Here is a 22323-nt window from a genome sequence, read left to right on the forward strand (position 1 = left end):
ATGTTACGTACACTTGCACACACCATTTGGTAGAGTCATACACAGCGGATGTTTCGCATGATGTATCTTCTCCGCCTAAAAGCAGCACTTAAGTCTCCACAAAGACCACAAGGATTTGTAAGGTCAATTTAAATTATAATTAAATGAGGAAAAAAATGCGTTTTAAGGTTTGGAAATAACATATGTGTCCCTCTAAACTTTAATACAATGATTTGAGGAGTTGAGGTGAAGGTAAAGGAGTGGATGGAAATCCAAGAGTCTCGATCTTTTGAAAGATCATATGGACCCATGCCTTTGAATGGATTTAGACTTCTGACTTTTCAGAGCCCTATAAATTAAGACTTCTCACACAGAAGAAACAGCGCGATGTGCACCGAGTCAGATTCCCGTTCATGGATCAAGCATTTATCTCAATGGCGCACAACCACTCTTGCTATAAGACATCGACCACAAGCTCAAGTCTTTGTGGGTGCTGTCGAGGTCTTCTCGAAGTAAACAAGCCAAAAGTCGGAACAACGTTGGAACATTGGACAGGGAAGAACGACAGTGATGTTCCAACTAGCGGTGTTACTGGTCGAAGAGAAGATTCGCGGCAAAGATTGCTGAAAGCTCTTCTTCGCTTTCATAGTTAAAGAGCTGCGTGGTAGCTTCTTGCGTTTATCTCGAGCACAGATGGGGAAGGTCTGCTTCATTGAGCCAGAAAACGATGCCATCAACTCCCTGGGCCTGATCATGGTGCTTGTCATTGCCTTGGCGCTGGTGCACGTCTGCTGCTCGCGACCCCGTCGACGTGTGATGCTCGTGTATCCCTGCTGGTGCTGAAACAACAATGATCAAGAGAGCTGTGACAGCCGAGTTCAAGAAATTGGGATTGTCTTTGTCTTTTGAGTCTCTTCTTTTGGTGTCGACTTTGTATTCTCTCTCAGAGACCTGTCATGTTTTCGCATAGTAAATAATATGGGATGATCCGCGAGCAAACCTGGGGAATTTATCATCTGTGCATCTGTTCCTCTGGCAAATCTCCTATCAGGGCTCTGTGATCCAGGAAGAAGGTAATCTCCTGACCTTCCTTTCTGTCACCATGTATCATCTGATAAAGAAGGTTAGTTTAACTGGCTTGGATCATTAATCGTCACTTAATAATCATGGACAGTAAGTTTTGCTATTGTCCTTTCTGGAGATCATAATATGCCTAGATAAAGATCATGGAGTAGTTTCTCTAAGCTTACAGAAACTATGGCAAAGCCTTTCCTGAGCACCATGCAGCAGATAATAGAGTATCAATTGCCCTTCTTGTCTTTTTTTCTTGGTTGCTGTTACAGCTGCTGCTTGCTCTGCTTTCTCTTTTTCTCCTGCTAGGCTCCTCTTCAGACTCCGAAGCTGCTAACTCTCTCCACAACTCTGCCAATTGAGCTACATCCATATATTTCTTCTTCGCCTGTCTCAGGAAAATTGATCTGCATTCTTTAACTCAGCCTTTTCTCTTCTTCCTTTTCTCCCCCGCATCAACAGTGCTGCTTCCTGTTCAGCAGCTATCTCGCTTGGACAAAGTCAGCTGAAGGATCATATGTCGACAGAGGACAAGAAAAGGAAACAGAAATTTACATCACCAATTTCTCAAAACTTCGAAGAACTTCTACAAGAAAGGAATCTCTAACTCTGCTCATAGGTTGTGCTTCTAAGATGATCACAAAACTGAGCTCTATACTCCTAATGAGCTACGAACTCGGTCACAAACTTGACCAGTTCTTATAGATATCACTGCTGCTTCTTTTAGCTCTGCTTCGGGCTCTTCAGACAGTATCGACCATTATGAAGAGAAAATAACTGGCAACTAAAACAGATCTTTCTTTTTGATATTTCCGAAGATGGATGATGTTTTCTAAACCGTCGAGTGTTATGTTTGACATTATGCAACTTAGAAGAACATATGGGTTGACCGAACATTTGATTTGGAGTCAAATTAGCACACAATAGAGATGATAAGGCGAGGGATACAGTGGGAGAATCACAGTATACAATGTTGAGTATTTCACCCTCATAAATTAATAAATTTATTTAATGAAAATTTAAAATTTAGGAACAATTTTTTATGACGATGGAAGGAAAAAAAATACTTTTAGTATCATTTTTATAAGAACATGAAAATTCTAGAGTTTATTATAGTTATGGGAAAATTATCATCCGATGGAGCTTTCAGAAAGATGATTGAACATGATATAAGATGTGAAATAAGTATTTTTAAGAATTAATTTACTATCATTGTTGTCTCATCTCGTACACATGTGGATGTAGTTGAACATCATCTTGATGTCATGGGCATGACACTTTAATTAGAATTTACATGATCCTTTTTTATTATCATCGATCACCTCAAAAAATAATAAATTATAATTTTACGAAATAAACCTTTTAATTATTAATTATATCCTCATTTTTATAATATTTTATTTTATCTATCAGACAATCATCTTTGTTGTTATTCTATCTCTTGTTGCTTGTCGCTTGTTGTTATTTTATCTATCAGACAATCATCTTTGTTGTTATTTTATCTATCAGACAATCATCTTTGTTGTTATTCTATCATCGATCACCTCAAAAAATAATCAGACAATTATATCGTCGCTTGTCGCTTGATGTCATATTTTAAGAGTAAAATATTTATACTCATTTTTAAATAAATATCTTTAAAATATTAAAAATTCTTAGAATGAAATTGTAGATAGTAAAAAAAGGTTGGTTATAGAATTTTTTTAAAATTTTTAAAAAATATTTCTCATCAAAATCTAGTAATCTATGATGTTTGTTTGAAGTCAATAAAAAATAATTAAACATGCGGTAGAGGAGATAGCTTTAGAGACCAATAGTTATAGCTCTTGCATGAGGGTTACAAGCAAAGGTTGACTGTGGCACGAGGATTATGAGCGATGATAAGTCCGATAAAAGAAGGTGTAAAATAATTTTTTTTATAAGAAGAGATAAAATAATTTTTTTATAGGATTAGGGGGCGTTGTTTTGAAAATTTAACAAATAAAGACTTTTTCGAAAATTCGCCCAACAATCATTTTATTTGAAAAAAAGAAAGTGTAGGCTGATTCGCGACTGATGCCCTCGTCAGCGTGCTGTAGAAGCTGCACGATATCACGTGAATGGCAGGTGCGTTCTCCCGAAACCGATCTTTTCGTGCCGCTATAAACGCTCGTTAAAATGTCCAACCGCTCTTGGACCCGCTCCCGTCTCGCTTCCTGTCTTTATGCCTTCTTCCTCTTCCTTTCTTCTCCCTCGCCACAGCCCTGCCGCCGGAGATGGCCTCTCCGCCGGATATTACTCTCTTCAGCGTTCGCATCGTCTCCCTCGACTACTACATGTCGCCGCCGATCCCCGATCTCGACATCTGCTATAGTTCATTTCACGGTTGGTGGCCGCCCTATCCGAACCCTTCTTCTTATTTCCTTTATCAAGTTTCCAGGTGATCGTTACTGTTTTTGTCTGATGGTTTCATTTTTCCTTGGGGCGAATTCTTTCTTAGGGCGGACAGTGAATGAGGTCCCTGTCATAAGGATTTACGGGTCTACGCCAGCCGGACAGAAAACTTGCCTTCACATTCATCGGGTTCTGTTCACTATACTTCATTTTTGTTGCTTATTTTTCTTTTATTTTCCTCTGAATGTAAATCACGGCAAGTTCCAGGGTTGATTAGAGTTCAAATTTTGCAAGTTGACTGCGTTGAGCAAAATCATTAAACCATGAGGATTTGCATTATGATCTAGTGAAGATTGTAAATAATAGCTTAATACAAAGGAATTCGTTATCAGGGGGTGGTTAATGGATTGGTATGTGCAACGTGTTGCAACCGAGAGGGACATGTTGGGCCTGGAAGAATGAAAAGCATAGAGAAAAGAAGACAGAAAACAGAAAGAGAAAGAGAAAGGCGATGGGAGCATGATCTCTGTGACACTGTTGGTACTACCTCCTGGATTTACTATGTCATGGTCATGGACTTGTGGGAAATAAAAGAATCAGATTTAATGTAGAATATAACTCCACCAACAATTACACATGACCCCATCTAGAATTGTTTAGATGTATGTTTCCCTGTGGGAACTATTGGCGTAACTTACTGCTGACTACTTGATCAGAATGGTGCAACCTTACTATTGCACCAAAATTTCCATCTAATTAGATATCTTATTATTGGTGAAGTAATTTGGACTAGAAGTCTGTTACATATTAAGAAAGTGGTATGCAATTAAGGGTCCACCAACAAAAGAACTAAGGATTCTGTCATGGGAATAAATGATCACAAGATATAAATAAATGATTACAAGATATAAACCAGCCAAGTATATGATTTAGCTTAAATAATGAATGAAGAATGATGGAGCATGTACATTATTTTTTTAATTTTCCTCTTTATAGATCTTTCTTGTCCTTTCATGGGAATAATTGAGTGGCTATAAATAAGCATTAACTGAATGAATTCCTCTTCTATGGTTATATGCCCTTTCCAAGGACACGGCTCAATAGCATTGGGGTAGGCCAGGTTTTGGGAGTGATGCATACTACGTAGCGCTAGAAAAAATTCAGAACTATGTTTGTTGCTATTCTCTACCGTGGGGCTTCATTCTTTTTTCCTGTTTTGTGGTTGTGTTATTTTCTTTTTACATTTTTGGGATCTAACTGTGTAAACCAAAAGTTTTGATTTGTTTGATAGATTTCAACAATCAATTCAGGCTTTGCTACTTCGTTTACTGTCAACTGTTTTTTTCTGTAAATTTTCAATGTTTGATCTTTAGCTTCATATGGATTAACAGTTCAGTTCTGTATCTATGTTCACACTGTTGTAACTTTGTTTGACTAAGATTTGTGACTTGAAACAAGGATCCAGAAGGTATTTAAATCTGCATTTAACTGATAAACAATTATCATTAGATGTCAGTACTTTCTTGCTGCACACCAACTATAAGGTTCTCTTACATTACACAGTAGTCCATGAGGGCAAATGAACCTATTTGGATAACTCGATAATAGAAAGTCAATCAACTGTGCTTGAAATAGCACAAAAAACCATAAGAATTTTTTTCCATCTCTTGGATTTTTCATGTTAACTCTTTTTATTTGGTGGTGTAGGCTTTGCCATATTTGTATATACCTTGTCCTATCGAGCTACTTCAAAGTTCCGAAGCAGGTAATATATTTTTCAAAAGCATACTTGGAAAATCGAACTGAAAGTATAGAATAGACATTACAGTTGCCAATTTTTTGTGTTAATGATATAGTGAAAGAATTTTGGAAAAGAACATTGCCAAGTATGCATATTGTTCCTCTTGTTGATTGTAAAAGTACGGTATTTTGTACCAGTATAATTGATTTGTTCACTTGAAAACTTAGTGTTGCAGTTTGTGATTACTTCTTGTTTCATCAGTTGATGGTCATGTATTGTTATCTGTGCAATGTTCCTATTCTACATTTTGCTCCATTTCTTTTTGTTGATGAGCTGTTCATGGGTTGCTCATATGCAACTTAATCCTTGACTTGGCAAGGGGTGACACAAAACTCAAATGATGGTCGACACTGTCTTAGAGAAAGAAAGTGACCTTGCAATTCTTAATGGAAATTATTTGTTGTCTTAGGATCTTGCACAATTGGCTTTCAACACCAGTTCTAGGGGGTGTAAGTGGAAATATCAGTGACAACTTTTGGAGAAATATTGGGGTTTCTGGTAGGGCTTCCATTAACATTTTAGAAAATATGGTGGTAGGAATTTTTAAAGCACTTGGAGCATTTAAAGTAAAGATACAAACATTTAAATTAAGATACAAATCACTCACAAATGTCACATTATTTATCTTTTGTACTTGTCTTATGCAGGTGATGAGTATATTAAGACTTTGATAACTGCTATCGATAATGCTCTGGAAGTATGTTTAGCATCTTGGTAGATTCTCTGGAAGATTTTGGGTTTTATGTTTATCATGTCCTTTAGATTTTACAAGAAACTTATTAGAGCTTTTAACATTTTCGATCGAGCTACTACAGGATCGAACTGTTTCTTCAGCAGCAAGACAACATGTTCATGGGTGTAGCCTTGTTCGGGCCAAGAAGATTTATGGTTATCATTCATTGGAGGATCTTTTCTTAAAGATCTACTTGTATCCTCTTTTGTCACATACTACAATGAGTTGCATAATTCTGATGTTCTGTGATATATTAGTTTATTACTAATTGTCTTTTGTTAAAGTCATATTTATTGGATGCTTATTAGATTCCTGATGACTACATGGTTCTCGCTAGTGTCTAAATGCATTCTAGTTGTCTGTGGATACCATATATTAAAATCATCATTCATGACTCCTAGCACTTTTATACCAATCACACCATCACATCTTAGTGAATTGCCTCTGACCATCTTTATACAGTTTCTCTATTCAAATTTTCAGGTAATTTAATTAATTGAGTCCTCTCGGACATTTGCATTGCCATAAAGATGAAGTTTTATCAACTGTTGTTTGAAGATATTTCTTGACACAGTTCATCAGGATTAGAACTTGAAAATTTCAAGGGTTACATTACAGCCCTTTGTTTTGCTAGATTATTGTGCATGCTTATGTTTAAGTTGGAATGCTATACATATTAAAATGGTCACTCTATAAATTTACATGAATATGCTATCTATAAATTAAATGCTAAACAATTTTTTCATATATCCTTCTAACAATAAGTTTTTTTTTTCTTTGTGCAAAATAGTAAGTTAAAAATTGGGACACTGGAAGAGCCTAGTATCTTCTTTTGAAAAGGACTGATCTAGCATACAAGGTTACGTTCAGTGCAAGGCTTGGAGAGAATTATATACACAGTCTTACTCCTGTATGCAGTCTTAATTGTGTTGTCCGAACTGCATACAGTCAAATTGCTAGTGGGCTTGTCCAGTGTTGTATTTGAATTCAATCCATCCTTTCTCTGATCAAACAGACACCTTATTGCCGGTTCAATCCCAGTATTTTTCTTTTCTTTTTAGGGATATTTTAGTGTGCTTTTGGAATCAGTTAAGTTGCAAATTCAAAACAAGAATGCAATTTCATTCAGACCAGTATGTAATGTCCGATTTATTGGTCTGGGTGTGAACCAGCACTGCGCTTTGCTTTCTTTGCTTTCATGACCTGCACCTCCTTTTCCTCCTCCCTCTCACCTTTGTGATATCGTGGTGCATACTGGTAGACCACTTCGTATCAGACTTGTACTGGTTTGGTCAGTAACTGAATTGGGTTTGGTACCCAAAATTGCAATATTGGTTCAGACTAAGCTAATGTTGCTAAAAGAAATTGCATCTTGAAGTTTATTAAGTTGTAAGTTGATTAAGAACTTGGAAAATAACGTAACACACATAATATAAAATAATATTAAGCAACACTAGAGTTGTGAGTTTCTTTCTTGCATAATTCATATTGCTTCTATAAGGAAAAGACATTATGCCTCTTATAATAAACAGTCTTGATTTTCTGTAAGCAATGAAGTTGCTTCATGAATAATTCAATTTATGTTTGTGTTTTTTGTTGAGATATAAAACACTTAAATATACGATGTTTGTTTAATTTGTTAATGTATTTTGTTGATATTTAAAACACAAATAATGTCATTTGTTTAATTTGATAATGTATTTTGTTCATGCGCCTCTATTATTTAAATTCTCTGACATAGCATGGAAGCAAGATACACAAGTTTTCCGCTCAGGGATGCCCTTTTTATCTCTTTTATTATTTATCTTATCTTCTCTTTTACTTTTTAGATCTTTGTGGAGCTCTTGATTTCCTTAATTTGTATGAAAGATATTATCCACAAGATGTTACTCGTGTGGCTACCTTTCTTCTGGTAAGTAAAGTATTTTTCTCATCATTTTGTTTGCTTGATAGATGTTGACTTTTACCTTGATTATTTAAAATGAAGTTCAAAGAAATGGACATATATTGTATTTTGTTCTAGCATAACTATCAATTAAATTCCTAATGTCTGACTTAGATCTAGGCTATGATTTCCAATTGATCAAATTGATGCTTATATCTATCAATTTAATCAAAATTTGCCATTTTGCTTAGATTGGTACTGGCTGATATTTATTGGTTCGGGTGTGAACTAAGATACAGATGGTTTGGGTTCAATACTGCCTGATCAGCCTATTGAATCAGGCCTACTGCTAGTCTTTTTTTTTCCTGGGGTTGCCTCTGTGCCATCTCTCTCGCAATTTCGCTCGCCTCCCTCGTGCTGCCCATTGCTCATGCTACCCACCATTGCCAGTTTGTTGACCTGCCCGATAATTCTCTCTTCCTTGTCTGTCACCTCCAGCTTCCCTCCCCTTCTTTTCTGCCTCCTCCTCTTCCTTCTCTTCTCCATCTCCTCTTCTTCTTCTCCTTCTCCCTGTCCTCTCTTTCTTGTTACTGCAATATGTATAGCCATACCTTGTGCTGGTATGTCAGTACAGATGGGGCCTGTACCATTCTGGCCATGGATTGACATGGGTCCATCCCCCAAAATGACAAACCTTGATTTGTATTATATTTTGTTGATGAGAAAAACAAATTTGGTTTTTGTTACTTGTCTCTTGGCTAAATTTAGCTAACAGGTATAGCCTAAGCCTGCCTTGACCTTGGTGAAGGCTTTCACCTTCATTCCATTGGTCTGGTCTGGGTTCAGGTTCGTACAAATACCAACTTGACCTAGATTGGTTGGGTTTTCATGCAACGAAAATGAAGGATTCAAGTGCGATTGTTTTTATGATGTCATTTGTTTAAATACCAATTGGATCAATATGCACAGTATTCATCAGTCCTACCAATCACTTGTATCAAAACGTATAGATCAATGCTGGTACATATACAATTCGTTTTTCTTTTACCTAATGATTTCTGATGGTATGGGTCAGTTTACCATTTGGTACTGGTAGTCTTGGTCCAGTAAGTTACCAGACACCGATGTCAGATTGGTCTTTGATACCTTGTTATCAGGGCTAATTTTTATTGTAAACTTTTCAGGATGGCACGGTGCTTGGTAGAACCTTCCAGCCGTACGAGTCTCATATTCCTTTTCTTCTACATTTTTTGGTAAGGCATTGTGCTTATCCATTTGCTGTCTGCTGGCGAACCACACGACGTTTCTTTTTTTCACATGAGCATTGTCAATTTACATGTAATTGCTCCTATTGTTCGTCGTCCATGCTAACTGCAGTTATACAATTTTATTACAAATATGTGGATTATGGAGTCTCCTTGTTGGACCTGTTCCTGCCATTTAGGTACGATGGTTATGGATCCATATACATATTGATTTTGGTTGCAGTGGCAAAAAATATTATCTGAAAGCTCGTTAACCAGATATTGATTTCTGTTGTAAGTAGTAACTGCAAAGTATCTGGAAGCTCTATTTTCCATTTTAAACTATCATTTTTCTATTCTTAGTTCATGTAATATGATGAACTCTAATATTCATATTATTTGAAGATCTCTGGAGCCCCATGCATGGTGAGTTTCCTCTTGTGTCTTGCGGGTGATGGGAAGTGCAATGGGGTCTTCCCATGGTCTGACTACTCTAATGGTTCCTTGCAGTTTGGCCAATTGCCTGCTAGAGGCGGGTGGAAACTTGCCTGTGTGAGGCTTCAAATATATTGACTATAATATTTAGTTCTTTTCCTCAGAAGTGGTAAAATAAAATGTATTTGTATAAATTATATACCCTGACTCAGTACTTTCTCTTATTCATGTGTGGCCTTGATTTAAGTAGCAAACATTATTCAAGAGGTGTTGAGAGACATAATGAACATATGCATATATTATTGGTCAATTTTCATTATCTTACATTTTTTATCAAAATGTTTTTATGGGTTGGGATCACATTATGTTTTATCATTCCACTTCGTACTATGGAAAACGACATACCTAATTACACTCGATTATTTTATTTATATATAAGCCAATTAAATCTTAAGATATTAAAGCTATTTCATTATGAATTCTTTTTCAAGAAGAAAGATAAACTGTGTGAATTCTGGAGTAAAAAACAGTGTTCATTGAAACTTTGGACTTTTGAGATTATAACTAATATTTCTGTTAATTGGTCTGGATGATTTTGACCACTTATTGATGCATATCTCATTAAATGAACAAACCAAACTTTGGATGTGGAAAGTAGGATAGTCTCTTGGTAATGATTTTTTCTAAATTAGGTTTGACAAATGTGATCATTCAGAAAGTAACTTGAATGTTTTAAGAAATCTATAGAAATTGAAAAAAGTCAACTGATCCATGATTAATCCAAATAACTCCACTTAGTTTTCTCATCCTAACTACGTTTTGGAGGGCTGTATTTTTGGTTGAACAATCTAGACCATATGTATGATTTGATCTGCTGTTAAGTCTAAAAAAATTCTTCAGCATAGAAATGTTGATTTAGAGAAAAATATTGTATCTAATAGTTTTGCATGAGTAATTTGAAAGTAAAGAACAGGGAATATGAATAAAGAAATGTTATATTGTAAAAAGGAAGATGATCAAATAAGAAATAGATACTGTTTCGGGTCTTCCTGATGAAGGATGACATCTCATAAAATATGGGGAATCACCATTGACCTCTCAGTCCATCATAGGTACATTATTATGATTTTCTTTTTGTTTTTTATTTGCAGATGGATAGACTTGATCATAATGCTCTTATATGGTCAACCACAAAGTTTATAATTTTTCAAAGAGGTTAGACATGGAGAAGTTCCTATTAAAATATTGAAGGATTCCTAGGCTATCTTTCTAATAATTCTAAGGGAATCCATTTTTATTTTAAAAGATTCGTAGATTCTTCTGAATAGTTCTGTGACAATTTAGTTTTATTCTTTACTCTTTTGTTTCATTTGCAAGAATGAATTGTTTTCTGTCTTGAGAAAATAGCTAGTCAGCATTTCTCCTCTTCATATTCCAGTTTAGGTTAAGAATTCCAAGAAGTTGTCTTTCCTTGGAACTGTATGTTTAGTCTTTTTTTTATTAATTTCCTTTCATATTCATTTAGTAGTTATATAGTTATTATCCATATCAAATGAATTAATAAATTTATTGACTCTTAGGATGACAGATAAAATTGTAGCATTGTAGGAAACCTAGATCTCTTACAAACCTGTTCCTGTTCATAAGAATTTGTATGTTTTTTGAATTATTTTTTTAGATAAGATGGTTGATCAAAGTTTTGGCTTAGATAGGAGATTTACTCACTGGGCCTTTGCTCTTGAAGTGGAGAACAAAAGATTTAATGTGCCATTACAACAATATGCAATGGCAGGATGGTTACCCCATGGTCAGCTGCTAAGTCTGATACCTTGTGATTTATGTGAAGAAAAAGTTATACACCTCCAACTTCAAATCTTGGATGTCATCCATGTTAGTGGCAGAAGAATTTTTTAAGCAGTGTTGTGGGCTAAGAGAAGTATGTATGCAGTTATCTAGTGAAAAAACACTTGAAAGTGGTAGTTATTGTCTTATAGTAGTGGAGTATGCCAGTATGGTCAATAGTTTATTGAAATATTATCCAATTTGCTTTGCTCCTTTGTCATAATATGTCTTTGCCAAATGGTAGAACATGTGGACAATGCAGTATGAATCCATATTTTCAAAGCATATTGTTACAAACAGGTTCTAGAATTGGTTATCTAACCTATTTTTTGGTGAAGTGGTTGCTTGGTGTAGCATGAACATTGTTATCCAGAGCGTCAATAGTGATAGATTAGACAGTTATCTTTATTACAATGCTACAATTTTATCTGTCATCGTAAGATCTAGGTTTGTGAGAGATCTAGGTTTCCTACAATGCTACAATTTTATCTGTCATCCTAAGAGTCAATAAATTTATTAATTCATTTGATATGAAGAATAACTACTAAATGAAGATGAAAGAAAATTAATAAAAAAAATGCTAAACATATAGTTCCAAGAAAAGATGACTTCTTGGAATCCTTAACCCAAACTGGAATATGGAGAGGAGAAATGCTAATTAGCTATTTTCTCAAGACAGAAAACAATCCATTCTTGCAATTGAAACTAAAGTGTAAAGAATAAAACTAAATTGTCACAGAACTATTCAGAAGAGACTAGGAATCCTTTAAAATAAAAATGGATTCCTTTAAAATTATAAGAAAGAAACCCTAGGAACCTTTCAATATTTTAATAGGAACTTCTCCCAGGTCTAACCTCTTTGAAAAATTATAAGCTTTGTGTTTGACCATGTAAGAGCAATCGAATATGTTCAACAGTTTATTGAAATATTATCCAATTTGCTTTGCTCTTTTGTCATGATATATCTTCTCCAAATGGTAGAACATGCGGACAATGCAGTATGGATCCATGTTTTCAAAGCATATTGTTACAAACAGGTTCTAGAATTGGTTATCCAGTAGTTTCCTGGTGTAGTGTGTACATTGTTATCCAGAGCGTCAATAGTGATAGATTAACAATTATCTTTATTACAAATGAATTTTGTCCTCTAATGCATATTGGAACAATTAAAGGTTGTAGGTGTTTTGTGCCACAATTATTTGCCAGATTGACACTGACCGGGATTGAACTGTCGATTTGATCAGCAAGATTAGGATGGATTGAGAGAATAATTTAAAAAATATTAAAATACGAAAAGTTAGAAAATTTGTTAAATAAATATAATGAGAATCTTTCTTTGCATAGATTAATAGAAAGGATTTTTTCTGCCTTTCCTTTTTTCGCTTGCAATCCTGCTTAGTACCATGGTCTAGATGGTTTGTTTTTTGCTAGTTATCTGTTATCGGTCATATGTTGACAATTGGCACTCGGGTAGTATGTTAGTTACCTTGTGTTGCTATTTTTCAGTTAACTCAAATTGTACATCTATTGATGGTTTTATTGGCTAGATTAGTTACTTCACCATGTCATCTATAATGATTAAGATACCACTTCATGAGGGTAACCATCAAATCTTATTTGTGTTGTTATTTCAGGTTGACTACAACTTATATGGAATGAGCCATATACATATGTCAAAGATTAAGTTTCGCCCTCCTTTGCCAGATAGCTTTGTGCCAAAATCATCTTATAAGGAGACGCATGATGTCAAAGTAATATATATATATTTTTTCATCTCATCATGCAGTTAGTTATTACAAAAGTATATATCATTCATTTGCTTTTAGCTTGAATGATCTAATTCTTAATCTTTATGATTAGGAAGATTTATGTGAGGAAGTTGGAGATTCAGCAATTTGGCTTTCTTCTACGGTCCTAAGTTCTTTGATTTGGCCAGATTCGGTTGTTTCTCAATCGTCCTCTGAAAGTATGTCTACCACTAAACGTCAGAGTATCTGTGACCTTGAAGCAGACTCAAGCATAGATGGTTTGTATCTGCTTTGTAGAAATGGAGTATAATTTTCTCATTTACACCTCTATATAGTATTGCTGGTTGGTTTTGTCTTTTCCTTTTTTTCACCTGCAGATATTCTGAATGAGAAGTATAAAATTTATACATCTCTTTCTCAAACTAGATCAGAGGTTAAGATGGTTCAATCACTCATCCCAATCTGGGAGGTTAGTTGTTGGTTACAATTTGTAGACTTCTTTGAGCCCTTTTTCCCTTTAAATAAAACCAATTGGTGCATTTTTAATTTCATTTATTGGTAGGAGTTTGAACGATCTGGAGTTCAAGAGGTGGCAAAGCCACTTGAATTAAGTCGACCTAATCCAGAAGATATTCTACAAAATTTTGTATGTGGAACTCAATATGAAAATCTGCTCTCTGAGTGGTTCATAAAAATCCAGAAATCATTGCCTGAAAATGCTTTTGCAACTGAAGATGGAGACAAGTTGGAGGAGCACATCAAATCATTCATTGGAATTGATGAAAATTCTAAGTCCTTGGGATGTCAGAAGAGTAGCAATTCTTCTGGTGAGCCTTTGAATCATCACGAAGATAAGAATGATATGTTGCATGGTCTTCTATCAAAAGGACAAGGAGATATCTTTTTGTATGAGAAAATATCTAAATTTGATGAATTGGCAACTTGCAAAAGGACTGCATCAACACCAACTGGCACTGAAGATCAAAAGGTCTATGCTGATTTTTTGGTAGTCTGTTTTTCCCTTGTGCTATTATTAACCTTCAACATATATCTTCTACATGTTTATACATGTAATCAAAATATTTTTCTTGTTTTCTACGTAAAGCTGGTAATGACTATGAGTATCAGTCTTTTAATCTGCTTTAGTGGAAATATGTTCGTGAAAATATTTTGCTTTCCTGTAAACAGCTGCTTTGTATTCATCATACTAGATCGTCTCTTTCTCTATGTGTGTGCACGTGTGCATGGATACACTCTCTTGTTTGTCATTGATAATGTGCCCTGAAGTTCTGTATGAAGTTGAAAGGGCTGTGGATTTATGTAAAAGTATTTTATTTATTTATGTTTTTTGATTCCTTCAGTTTGACAAGTATAGGTCTACTGATTAAATGATACAGTTCATCTTGACCAACATAACATTAATTATGTTGAAAGGAATTGCATGAAAAATATCTAAACATTTTTATGTTACTTAGAAATGATCATATTTTACAAGATTGGTATTGGATTGAGATTAGATAAAGGTGATACAAGTGGGATTAACAATATTGAGGGATCAGAATCAATCAAAAACTAATTTAAAACCTGCAAAATATAAAATATGATCTAGATAGTATATCTTAAAGTATTGTTTTACTTTTACCTTCATGTTCTATATGATAACCAATTTTTGAAAATACTAAAACAACTACAAGTCATGATGTCCATGAATTTAAACCAACTATATGAATATTTGCTCTCCTTTGAAATCTGTGTATGACAATGTTACTAGTTAAATCATTAGTTACATATTTTTTATTTCTAGTAAAGTCTTCTTAAATTTTCCTCCATTACTCATAGTACTAACCAAGGTTCGCTATACTGTACCGTACCGGCGTTTCGACCCGGGCTCGGTACGGTACGGTACTGGTGTACCAGGCGGTACATCAGGGCGTACCGAATAATTTTTTATTTTTTTCATACTGTAGCAGTGCTATAGTATAGTACTGTAGCACTGTACGGTACTGGGCGGTCCGCGTATTGATAACCTGTCGGACCGGTACGTACCGCCTGGTACGTGCGGTACGCTTGGGTACGGTGGTACTAACCAAGGTTTGCTGTACCGTACCGTACCGGCGTTTCGACCCGGGCTCGGTATGGTACGGTACCGGTGTACCGGGCGATACATCAGGGCATACCGAGCGGTACGCCCTAGTGTACCGAATAATTTTTTTATTTTTTTCATACTGTAGTAGTGCTACAGTATAGTACTGTAGCACTGTAGCGGTACCGAGCGGTCTGCGTACCGATAACCTATCGGACCGGTACGTACCGCCCGGTACTGGGCGGTATGCTTGGGTACGGCAGACCTTGGTACTAACCAAGGACTCGTTTCGACCATCTATCGAATTGGTACATATCGGTCTATACCAGTGTATCGATACATGGTATGCCAATACGTACCGGTGTTTCGATGAGGAAGAAAAAGAGGGTGAAGAGGAAGGGGTGGTGGAGGAATAGAGGAAGGAGGAGGAAGGAAGAAGGAAGAAGGAAGAAGAGGAAGCAGTGGAGGAGGAAGAAAATGAAAAAAGAGGAGGTGATAAGTAGCAGTAGCGTACTTGGGGCGCAGCAGCAGTGATGAAGTGAAAGCGAAAGCAACGAGGGCTGCGGCATCGTACGCGAGAAGAGTGCTTGTGTTCGTGAGCCGTAATTTGTTTTTTTTTCTTTAATGCTGAGTTGGACAGGGGCTCACCATTTTTTTAATTTTTTTTCTTATTTTAGTCAGATTGCCCGAAACAAGTGTGGTCTGCATATCGGCCCACACTCAGACTGGTAGGTACGTCCCATACCATACCATTTCGTGTGGTACAACAGTCTAATGGTACTAACATAAAATATGTATAATAAAAATATTAGAGATTAATGGATTCTCTTTTATTTGTATCATTCATATCTTTTATCTGCAAACACTGTTAATTCTTAATAGTGAAACATTTTTGCTTGTTGGTGACCAAAAAGGATTATGATCTTAATTTGTGATAATCCTCATTTCACATCCTTTCCACTTTCGCATTAATTTCAGGAAGTAAGAACCACTTTCCATTGACTACAACTTCTGAAACTATAGCTCAAGCATCTACATCTGCTTCCATTACAGTATGTTCACCAAAGTTCAAAACAATAGAGCCTTCCCTTAGATTTCATTGACTTCGTGGTTGATTTCTAGATATTGGCCAGCTTCAAGATCAGAGTTTCTCAACTAAACTGTTTAGGATTATTCTTAGCAAGTATTTTTTTTAGTTTGTGGAAGAAAAGAAGACTCCCATGTAAGTGATCTTACATAAAACTAAAGATGAAAAGCTAAAAAATACTGTAAAAAGAATAGACCACAAGAGTTGCAGTGACTTTTTACTGGCTAACAATGCCAAAGCTTAATCAAAATATGCTACAACAACAATATGACCATAATACTCTTAGAACAAATGTTTGTTCTCTCTTCATCCTATAAGAAAACTTTGCTGGGTTTTTTTGGATTTCTATAGATCCTCTTGAGGCGTGCATTAAGTGAGAAGCCTGAGTGGCTGTTTGCCTGACAAAGGGAGTTCATGCAACTCCTGAAAGAGGTGCTGGTGTTGTGGAGTCTCCTGGGAAGAAGTTGGGAGGTTGTCTGACTCCTGGATAGGTTGGACAACTCTTAATTTGGAAGTCATTCAAGAATCCTAGCTGAACAAGGCTGAAGCAACATGAGTCCTGGACAAAATGATTTCTGAGCCAGGCCCTTCTGTGAGTTGTGGATTCATAAAACAATGCAGAAAATGGTTTGGGTGCAGGTTGTGCAACATGGACAGTGTGGAAATCTCATATGGGCTGTCTCGTTTGGTGTAGCTCAGTAATTGTCATAAGGTTTGGTCAGGTGGAGCTATAAAATGAGTACTGATGCTTCTGGACTTGGGAGTAGTGGATATTAAATATCTTGATTTATTATTTTGACCATCTTTTCTGTGGAACAGGCCACAGGGAGTGTGGGGTAGGGTCTAAAATGGATTTCTGCTAGGATTTGATTAGAGATATACTTTTTTTTCCTTGTAGCTGTAATTTCTTGATTTGGAATACAACCAGTTAATATAATTATTATGCAGTATGGACACAAGTGTGATGGTTGTAATGATGTTGGCTGGTTCAGAATGCATGAAGTAATGAGCAATTTTTTCAAGTAATGCTGAGAATAACTGTTAAACTATGCATCATGATAACGGTTTAATCTGTCAGTGATACTTTTATTTTTCTTGTGACTTATTTTTATTAGAAAAATGATCTGCAGTTAAAAAGAAAAAGAATGGGCCTGAACACCCTAAATGGAGTGGTCCATGTCCCGGTTCGCACCTAAACAGTAAGTACCAATTGGTATGGACCAGTCCGGGCGAAATTGAGTTCCTTGGTATCACCCATAATTGATCAAAGTATAAGATATGCATGTTAGAATATTTTTTAAAAATTAAGTGTATTACATTAGCTGTGTTTTTCAGTTGTTTATTATGCTTTATTTAACTTTCTAAACATTTGTTCTGGTCTTATAGAGCTTATCTACTGAAGCTCTTGGGCTTTTAGGTTGGCTTGCGTCTTCTCAAGCGGCAGAGGATCTGGATAATGATGATGAACTAGTTCATGAAGCTATTCTCACTCCTTTATTGTCAACAAAATCCGTCGAAAAGGCTTTAGAGATAGCTCATTTGGACTATGAGCATGCTTCTCAGCAGGAATGCAAGGACATTCTTGATTCCGTTGATTATGTAATTAAGCCTGATGTAGTGAAGAAACATAACTGTTCTCATGAGCCAATGACTGTTTCTTCATCACAAAATACAATTCATCAAGCTCATGGAACATCAGATGATAGCTCTGTAACTCCTGAAAAACGTTGTCATTCTGAGATGAACACAAGTAGTAGGAAATTGAAATCATCTTTAGATCTTTCTGAGATGAATACAAGAATAAAGTGTGGTAGGAAATACAAGAAAGGTAACATTCTGTGGGGTCATTTACCCATTTCATCTGCTAAGAAGGAGCATGATGATTTTGAATCTGCTTCGTATTCTTGTCCTGATGACTTAATGGAAAATGATGGCGAACCTAGCATCTCATCTAGGAGCAAAGGGGATAAGAATTGCCATGCTTCAAATACAGTTGCAGATACTTCTGGTAGGAAGCTAGGAAAGCCACTGACTTCCTGCTCTGTTAGAGATCTAATGAGGCAAAAGCGTCACTTCAAGGTTGGCTACGCTGAACCTGAAAGAACTTTAGTTGAGGATTTTTCTGAGGCAGAAAATGGTAAAAAGAAAAACCTTTATTCTGAAGGTTCACTATGTTGTGCTTTGCCTATGAGTTTACATGTTGGATCATCTTGTGTCGGCCAAGAGAATTCAACATGCCCTGCAAATTGTATTCTGGATCGACACACATCACCTGTTGTTGATGAACGTATTATTGAGCATGATGATAATAAGTACATCAGTCAAAGGGATGTGCAAAATGCTCAGCAGATTTTTCATGACACAAATATTAGCAGTCATGCAGAGTCAAATATGGCATTAGATACAAATATGTTGCAAAGAAATTATAATGGGACTGGAGAAGGGGACATAGGAAGCAATACATCTAGCCCTAGCAATAGAATACTGACATCTCACAATATGGAGAAAACTTCGACAGCATATGTTGAGATGAGTTATAGCCATAAGCCACCTTCTAAAGACCAAATAATGGGTATTCTAGAGGATTCTAAAGATGCTACAGGGAATGTTACTGGAATAACAAGTGCTCATGATGAATCACTTGTCTTTGACTCTTGCTGCATGAACAGTAAGTTATTATTTGATTAATTCTCTTTAACATTGTGATAGAGGCTTAAATGATTTACAGAGACATTTGGAATCTTTCTTATATGTCGTTTACTTCATTGTGTTCATACTTCACACTTCACAGAACTATTTCCTATGGTGAATGAGAGGATTTTTTGAGAATTTTGCCTTTTGATAAAAGATTTTGTAGACTATTGTGATTGACTGACTGTTAAAAGCTCAAATTTGAGGTTATGTCTTCTGAATTTCTTTGACTGTCCTTATGAATCTTTATCAAAATCGAAGTTTAATGCATTTCTAGATGAATACTGAGAAAAGGGTGTCTCTCATGTTGGAGGTTTATATGTACCACTGAAAATTCTCTGCTACCATCTCGGAATTATATGTTGGTATCTGGCACTTTGTATACAACCAAGGGCAGTGCCAGTGCAAAGCATCAGTTAGTGTGGTTTTAGCTTCCTATGCTTCTTTCCATTTTTTTAAGTTACGACTCTTAAGTGTGTGAAAAGGGACTTAGGTACATGTATTATTTGTTATAAATAAAAATTTGTAGACTTCTCTCGTCTAATTTGTGCTGATTACCTTCTCTCTTATTCTTTCTGATCTCACTTATTTCCTAGGACTTCTCTGATGATTTGTTGTTTATACTTTATATACCTTGTTTCTCTTCTCTAATCTTACTTGTCCTTCCCAACTTATATTTTTCTCTCTTTCGTCCATCGGATTCTTTTACTTTTAATGTGTATCCTTAATTAAATTCACAAAAGATTATTGATTAGTTTTGTGATACTTTAAATTTCAAAATTGTCCCACATTGGATGTCGTATATGACCTGAAATAGTATCCGACACTGAAGAGTATCTAGCTTTTAAAATTTATTGTTTTTTGTTTATTTGCATCTTTATCTTTGCTTGTGAACCACAACGAATTAATCCTATGCAATTAGTGAAAGCATCTCCACTAGGAATCATGGAAGATTTATCCTATGCATCTATCAGTGATCAATGGGGAGGGAAGCATCAAGTTGGCCTCCTTCATTGGACCATAAGGCTTCCATGTTTGTCCGAGAATCTTTCTACCATCTAAATGATTTTGTACTTCTTTATTTTTTTAATGTTGGGTTCTTGTATAACTTTGTGTTTCAATCTTAGTGTTAAAAGAACTAAATCTTGTTATTTTAGTGTCTGATTGAATTTTAGTATCTAATTCCGGGATCATGTAAAATCCTATTCTGAATCATAAGAAGGATGGATCTGTTTATTTAAAATGGTTACTTGTCTTCCATAAGGGACTGGTTTGATGTTAGTATGTTGAGTTTATGAAGTAATAAATAACTTTTTCTGCCCTGCCATAACTGGTTACCTGTTTTCTTCCTATCATTCACATGTTTTCCATTTATTTCTCTTTTTTAGTCTCACTTTATCATATTGTATAGCCAAATGTTTCTGCAATTGAATAAATAGCAATTATATGTCATCTATCTTCTCTGTTAGTTTGGATATAAAACCCACAGGTTGCCTTGTGTCTTTCTTGCTTCTTATCTTATATTTTACTCTTTGCTGATGTGGAATTGGTAGCGTGGAATCTGTATGACTGAGCATATTCTGAGTTCCTGCTTGCTCCAATTTAGACTGATTGATACATGTCTGACATACTGTGGAAAATACATCACATGGTTTACAATGAGGTTTTTTTGACTTCTTAGACTTATTCCAATAAACTACTTGGATTTGGAATACCCAAATATGCGCAAGAGATGGTTTTGTACTCCAGTACAAGGTATATAATTTCGAATGATACTATTCGGTATGGGCGATACGTACTGGTCCGACAGCATACCGATACATGGACCACCCACTATCGGGTGATATTTTTTTATTTATAACTATATATATATATATATATGCCAGGCGATGTCGCACATTTTTTTTTTATATATATAAATAAATATATATATAAATAAAAAGATTATATATATTTATATATATAGAGACGACGTCACCGGTTCGAAAAAAATTATTTTTTTACTTATATATATATATATATATATATATATATATATACACATCGAGCGGTATACTGCTCGGTATACTACTGTATACCAAGAGAATCTCGAAACTTCGGTATTATTTCAATCCTTTGCTCCAGTAATTGATTTATAGCTTGCAGAAACAGAATGTTGCCTATTTGAATACTTTGTCCTGACTTATCATTTGAGTGGCTTAATTGGCGAACCTAGTTACACATATGGATCTCCTCAGTCAGATGGTGAACCTAGTTACATATAGTTCTCCTCAGTCGGACCCGTAGGTATCTGTATTCTGTCAGAAAGTACTGCATTTACAGATATAAACATGCACCTTCTGTGGGTGGGTGGTTATTTGTGCTCAATGAATTGACTGACATGTTTTTTTTTTTGTTTTTTTGGAGTGATTATTCAGTGACTCTTTATAACTTGTACATTTTTGCTCTATAAATTATTCTGTTTATTCCTTCAATATATATATACATTTTTGTGTAGGTGATTTGCTGGGTATGAATGATTTGCTCCCATTTTTCAGAAGAGATTTTGAGCTTAAGAAATCATACCAGTCGTCACATGATATGGGAAGTCATGGGAATTTTCAAGAATCTGCACTTGGTATTCCAACTCACTTCCAAAATGATGGTTCAGTTCTATATTTGCTCACTCCTGAAACTTCACCTCCATCTGTTGACTCTGTTTATCAATGGCTTTTGCAAGTGGAGCAGCAAAGATGTTCCAACTACGCCACTGGTATGCGCACTATCCAAGAATGTTTTCATACTATACCGTAGATGCAATTAATATGATCTTTAGTATTCTTAGGTACTTCTACGGGGAACCTTCTACCAATTTCACAAGATACCTCTTTGAAGTTGGAAAAGAGTGTCGAAGATGCCTGCAGAGAGATTGATTGTTGCCCTCACAAAATAGCTAAAGTTTATCCAAGTAATATATCAGGAGCTTTCCATCATGGTTCCTTACCAGAAGATAATGTTGCTTTACTTGAGAAGCCTGATAAGTCTCCATTAAATCAAGAAAATATAAGAAATCCTCCGGTTGGAAGTTTTGTTCATACCATCACTTCTGTTGGAGAATCCAAATTATCTAGTATTTTCTTGGGGGAAAATGTTCCTTGTAGTAGTTGGCAAGATGTCTCTCAGATTTCAGGCCCAGATGATAAATCAAATCTTACTCCTCTTAGTCAAATTGGTTTTCGTGATCCTGCAAGTATTGGTGGTGGACAACAATTAACAGTAATCAGTCTGGAGGTTGGTTCTCTTTTGGATTGGTAATTTATTTCGACTGCTTGCTTGCATTTGTTTGCTTTGTCCTGTTTCATTATTCTTCTT

General features: G+C 35.6%; 1 protein-coding gene across 9 annotated transcripts in view; it reads left to right on the forward strand.

The window, feature by feature from the left end:
* Positions 1 to 3211: 3211 nt before the first annotated feature.
* The window catches only part of LOC103971955 (DNA polymerase zeta catalytic subunit), a 33064-nt gene continuing 13952 nt past the window's right edge, over positions 3212 to 22323 (forward strand). Inside the window, exons 1-14 of one of the 9 annotated variants that reach the window (XM_065090676.1) lie at positions 3212 to 3414; positions 3530 to 3612; positions 5131 to 5188; positions 5872 to 5921; positions 6040 to 6152; positions 7827 to 7869; positions 9027 to 9095; positions 12998 to 13114; positions 13224 to 13389; positions 13489 to 13580; positions 13674 to 14117; positions 17668 to 18949; positions 21470 to 21724; positions 21788 to 22262. In XM_065090676.1, the coding sequence (XP_064946748.1) occupies positions 3306 to 3414; positions 3530 to 3612; positions 5131 to 5188; positions 5872 to 5921; positions 6040 to 6152; positions 7827 to 7869; positions 9027 to 9095; positions 12998 to 13114; positions 13224 to 13389; positions 13489 to 13580; positions 13674 to 14117; positions 17668 to 18949; positions 21470 to 21724; positions 21788 to 22262 (3356 nt within the window). In that variant the 5' untranslated portion in view covers positions 3212 to 3305. Of the gene's footprint in view, positions 3415 to 3529; positions 3613 to 5130; positions 5207 to 5871; positions 5939 to 6007; positions 6153 to 7826; positions 7870 to 9026; positions 9096 to 9219; positions 9287 to 12997; positions 13115 to 13223; positions 13390 to 13488; positions 13581 to 13673; positions 14118 to 17667; positions 18950 to 21469; positions 21725 to 21787; positions 22263 to 22323 lie in introns of those variants that run through there. The other 8 variants (XM_065090675.1, XM_065090672.1, XM_065090673.1 and 5 more) reach the window with 8 other exon arrangements.

This window comes from Musa acuminata, chromosome BXJ1-11 (genome assembly GCF_036884655.1).
Source record: "Musa acuminata AAA Group cultivar baxijiao chromosome BXJ1-11, Cavendish_Baxijiao_AAA, whole genome shotgun sequence".
NCBI lineage: Eukaryota > Viridiplantae > Streptophyta > Magnoliopsida > Zingiberales > Musaceae > Musa > Musa acuminata.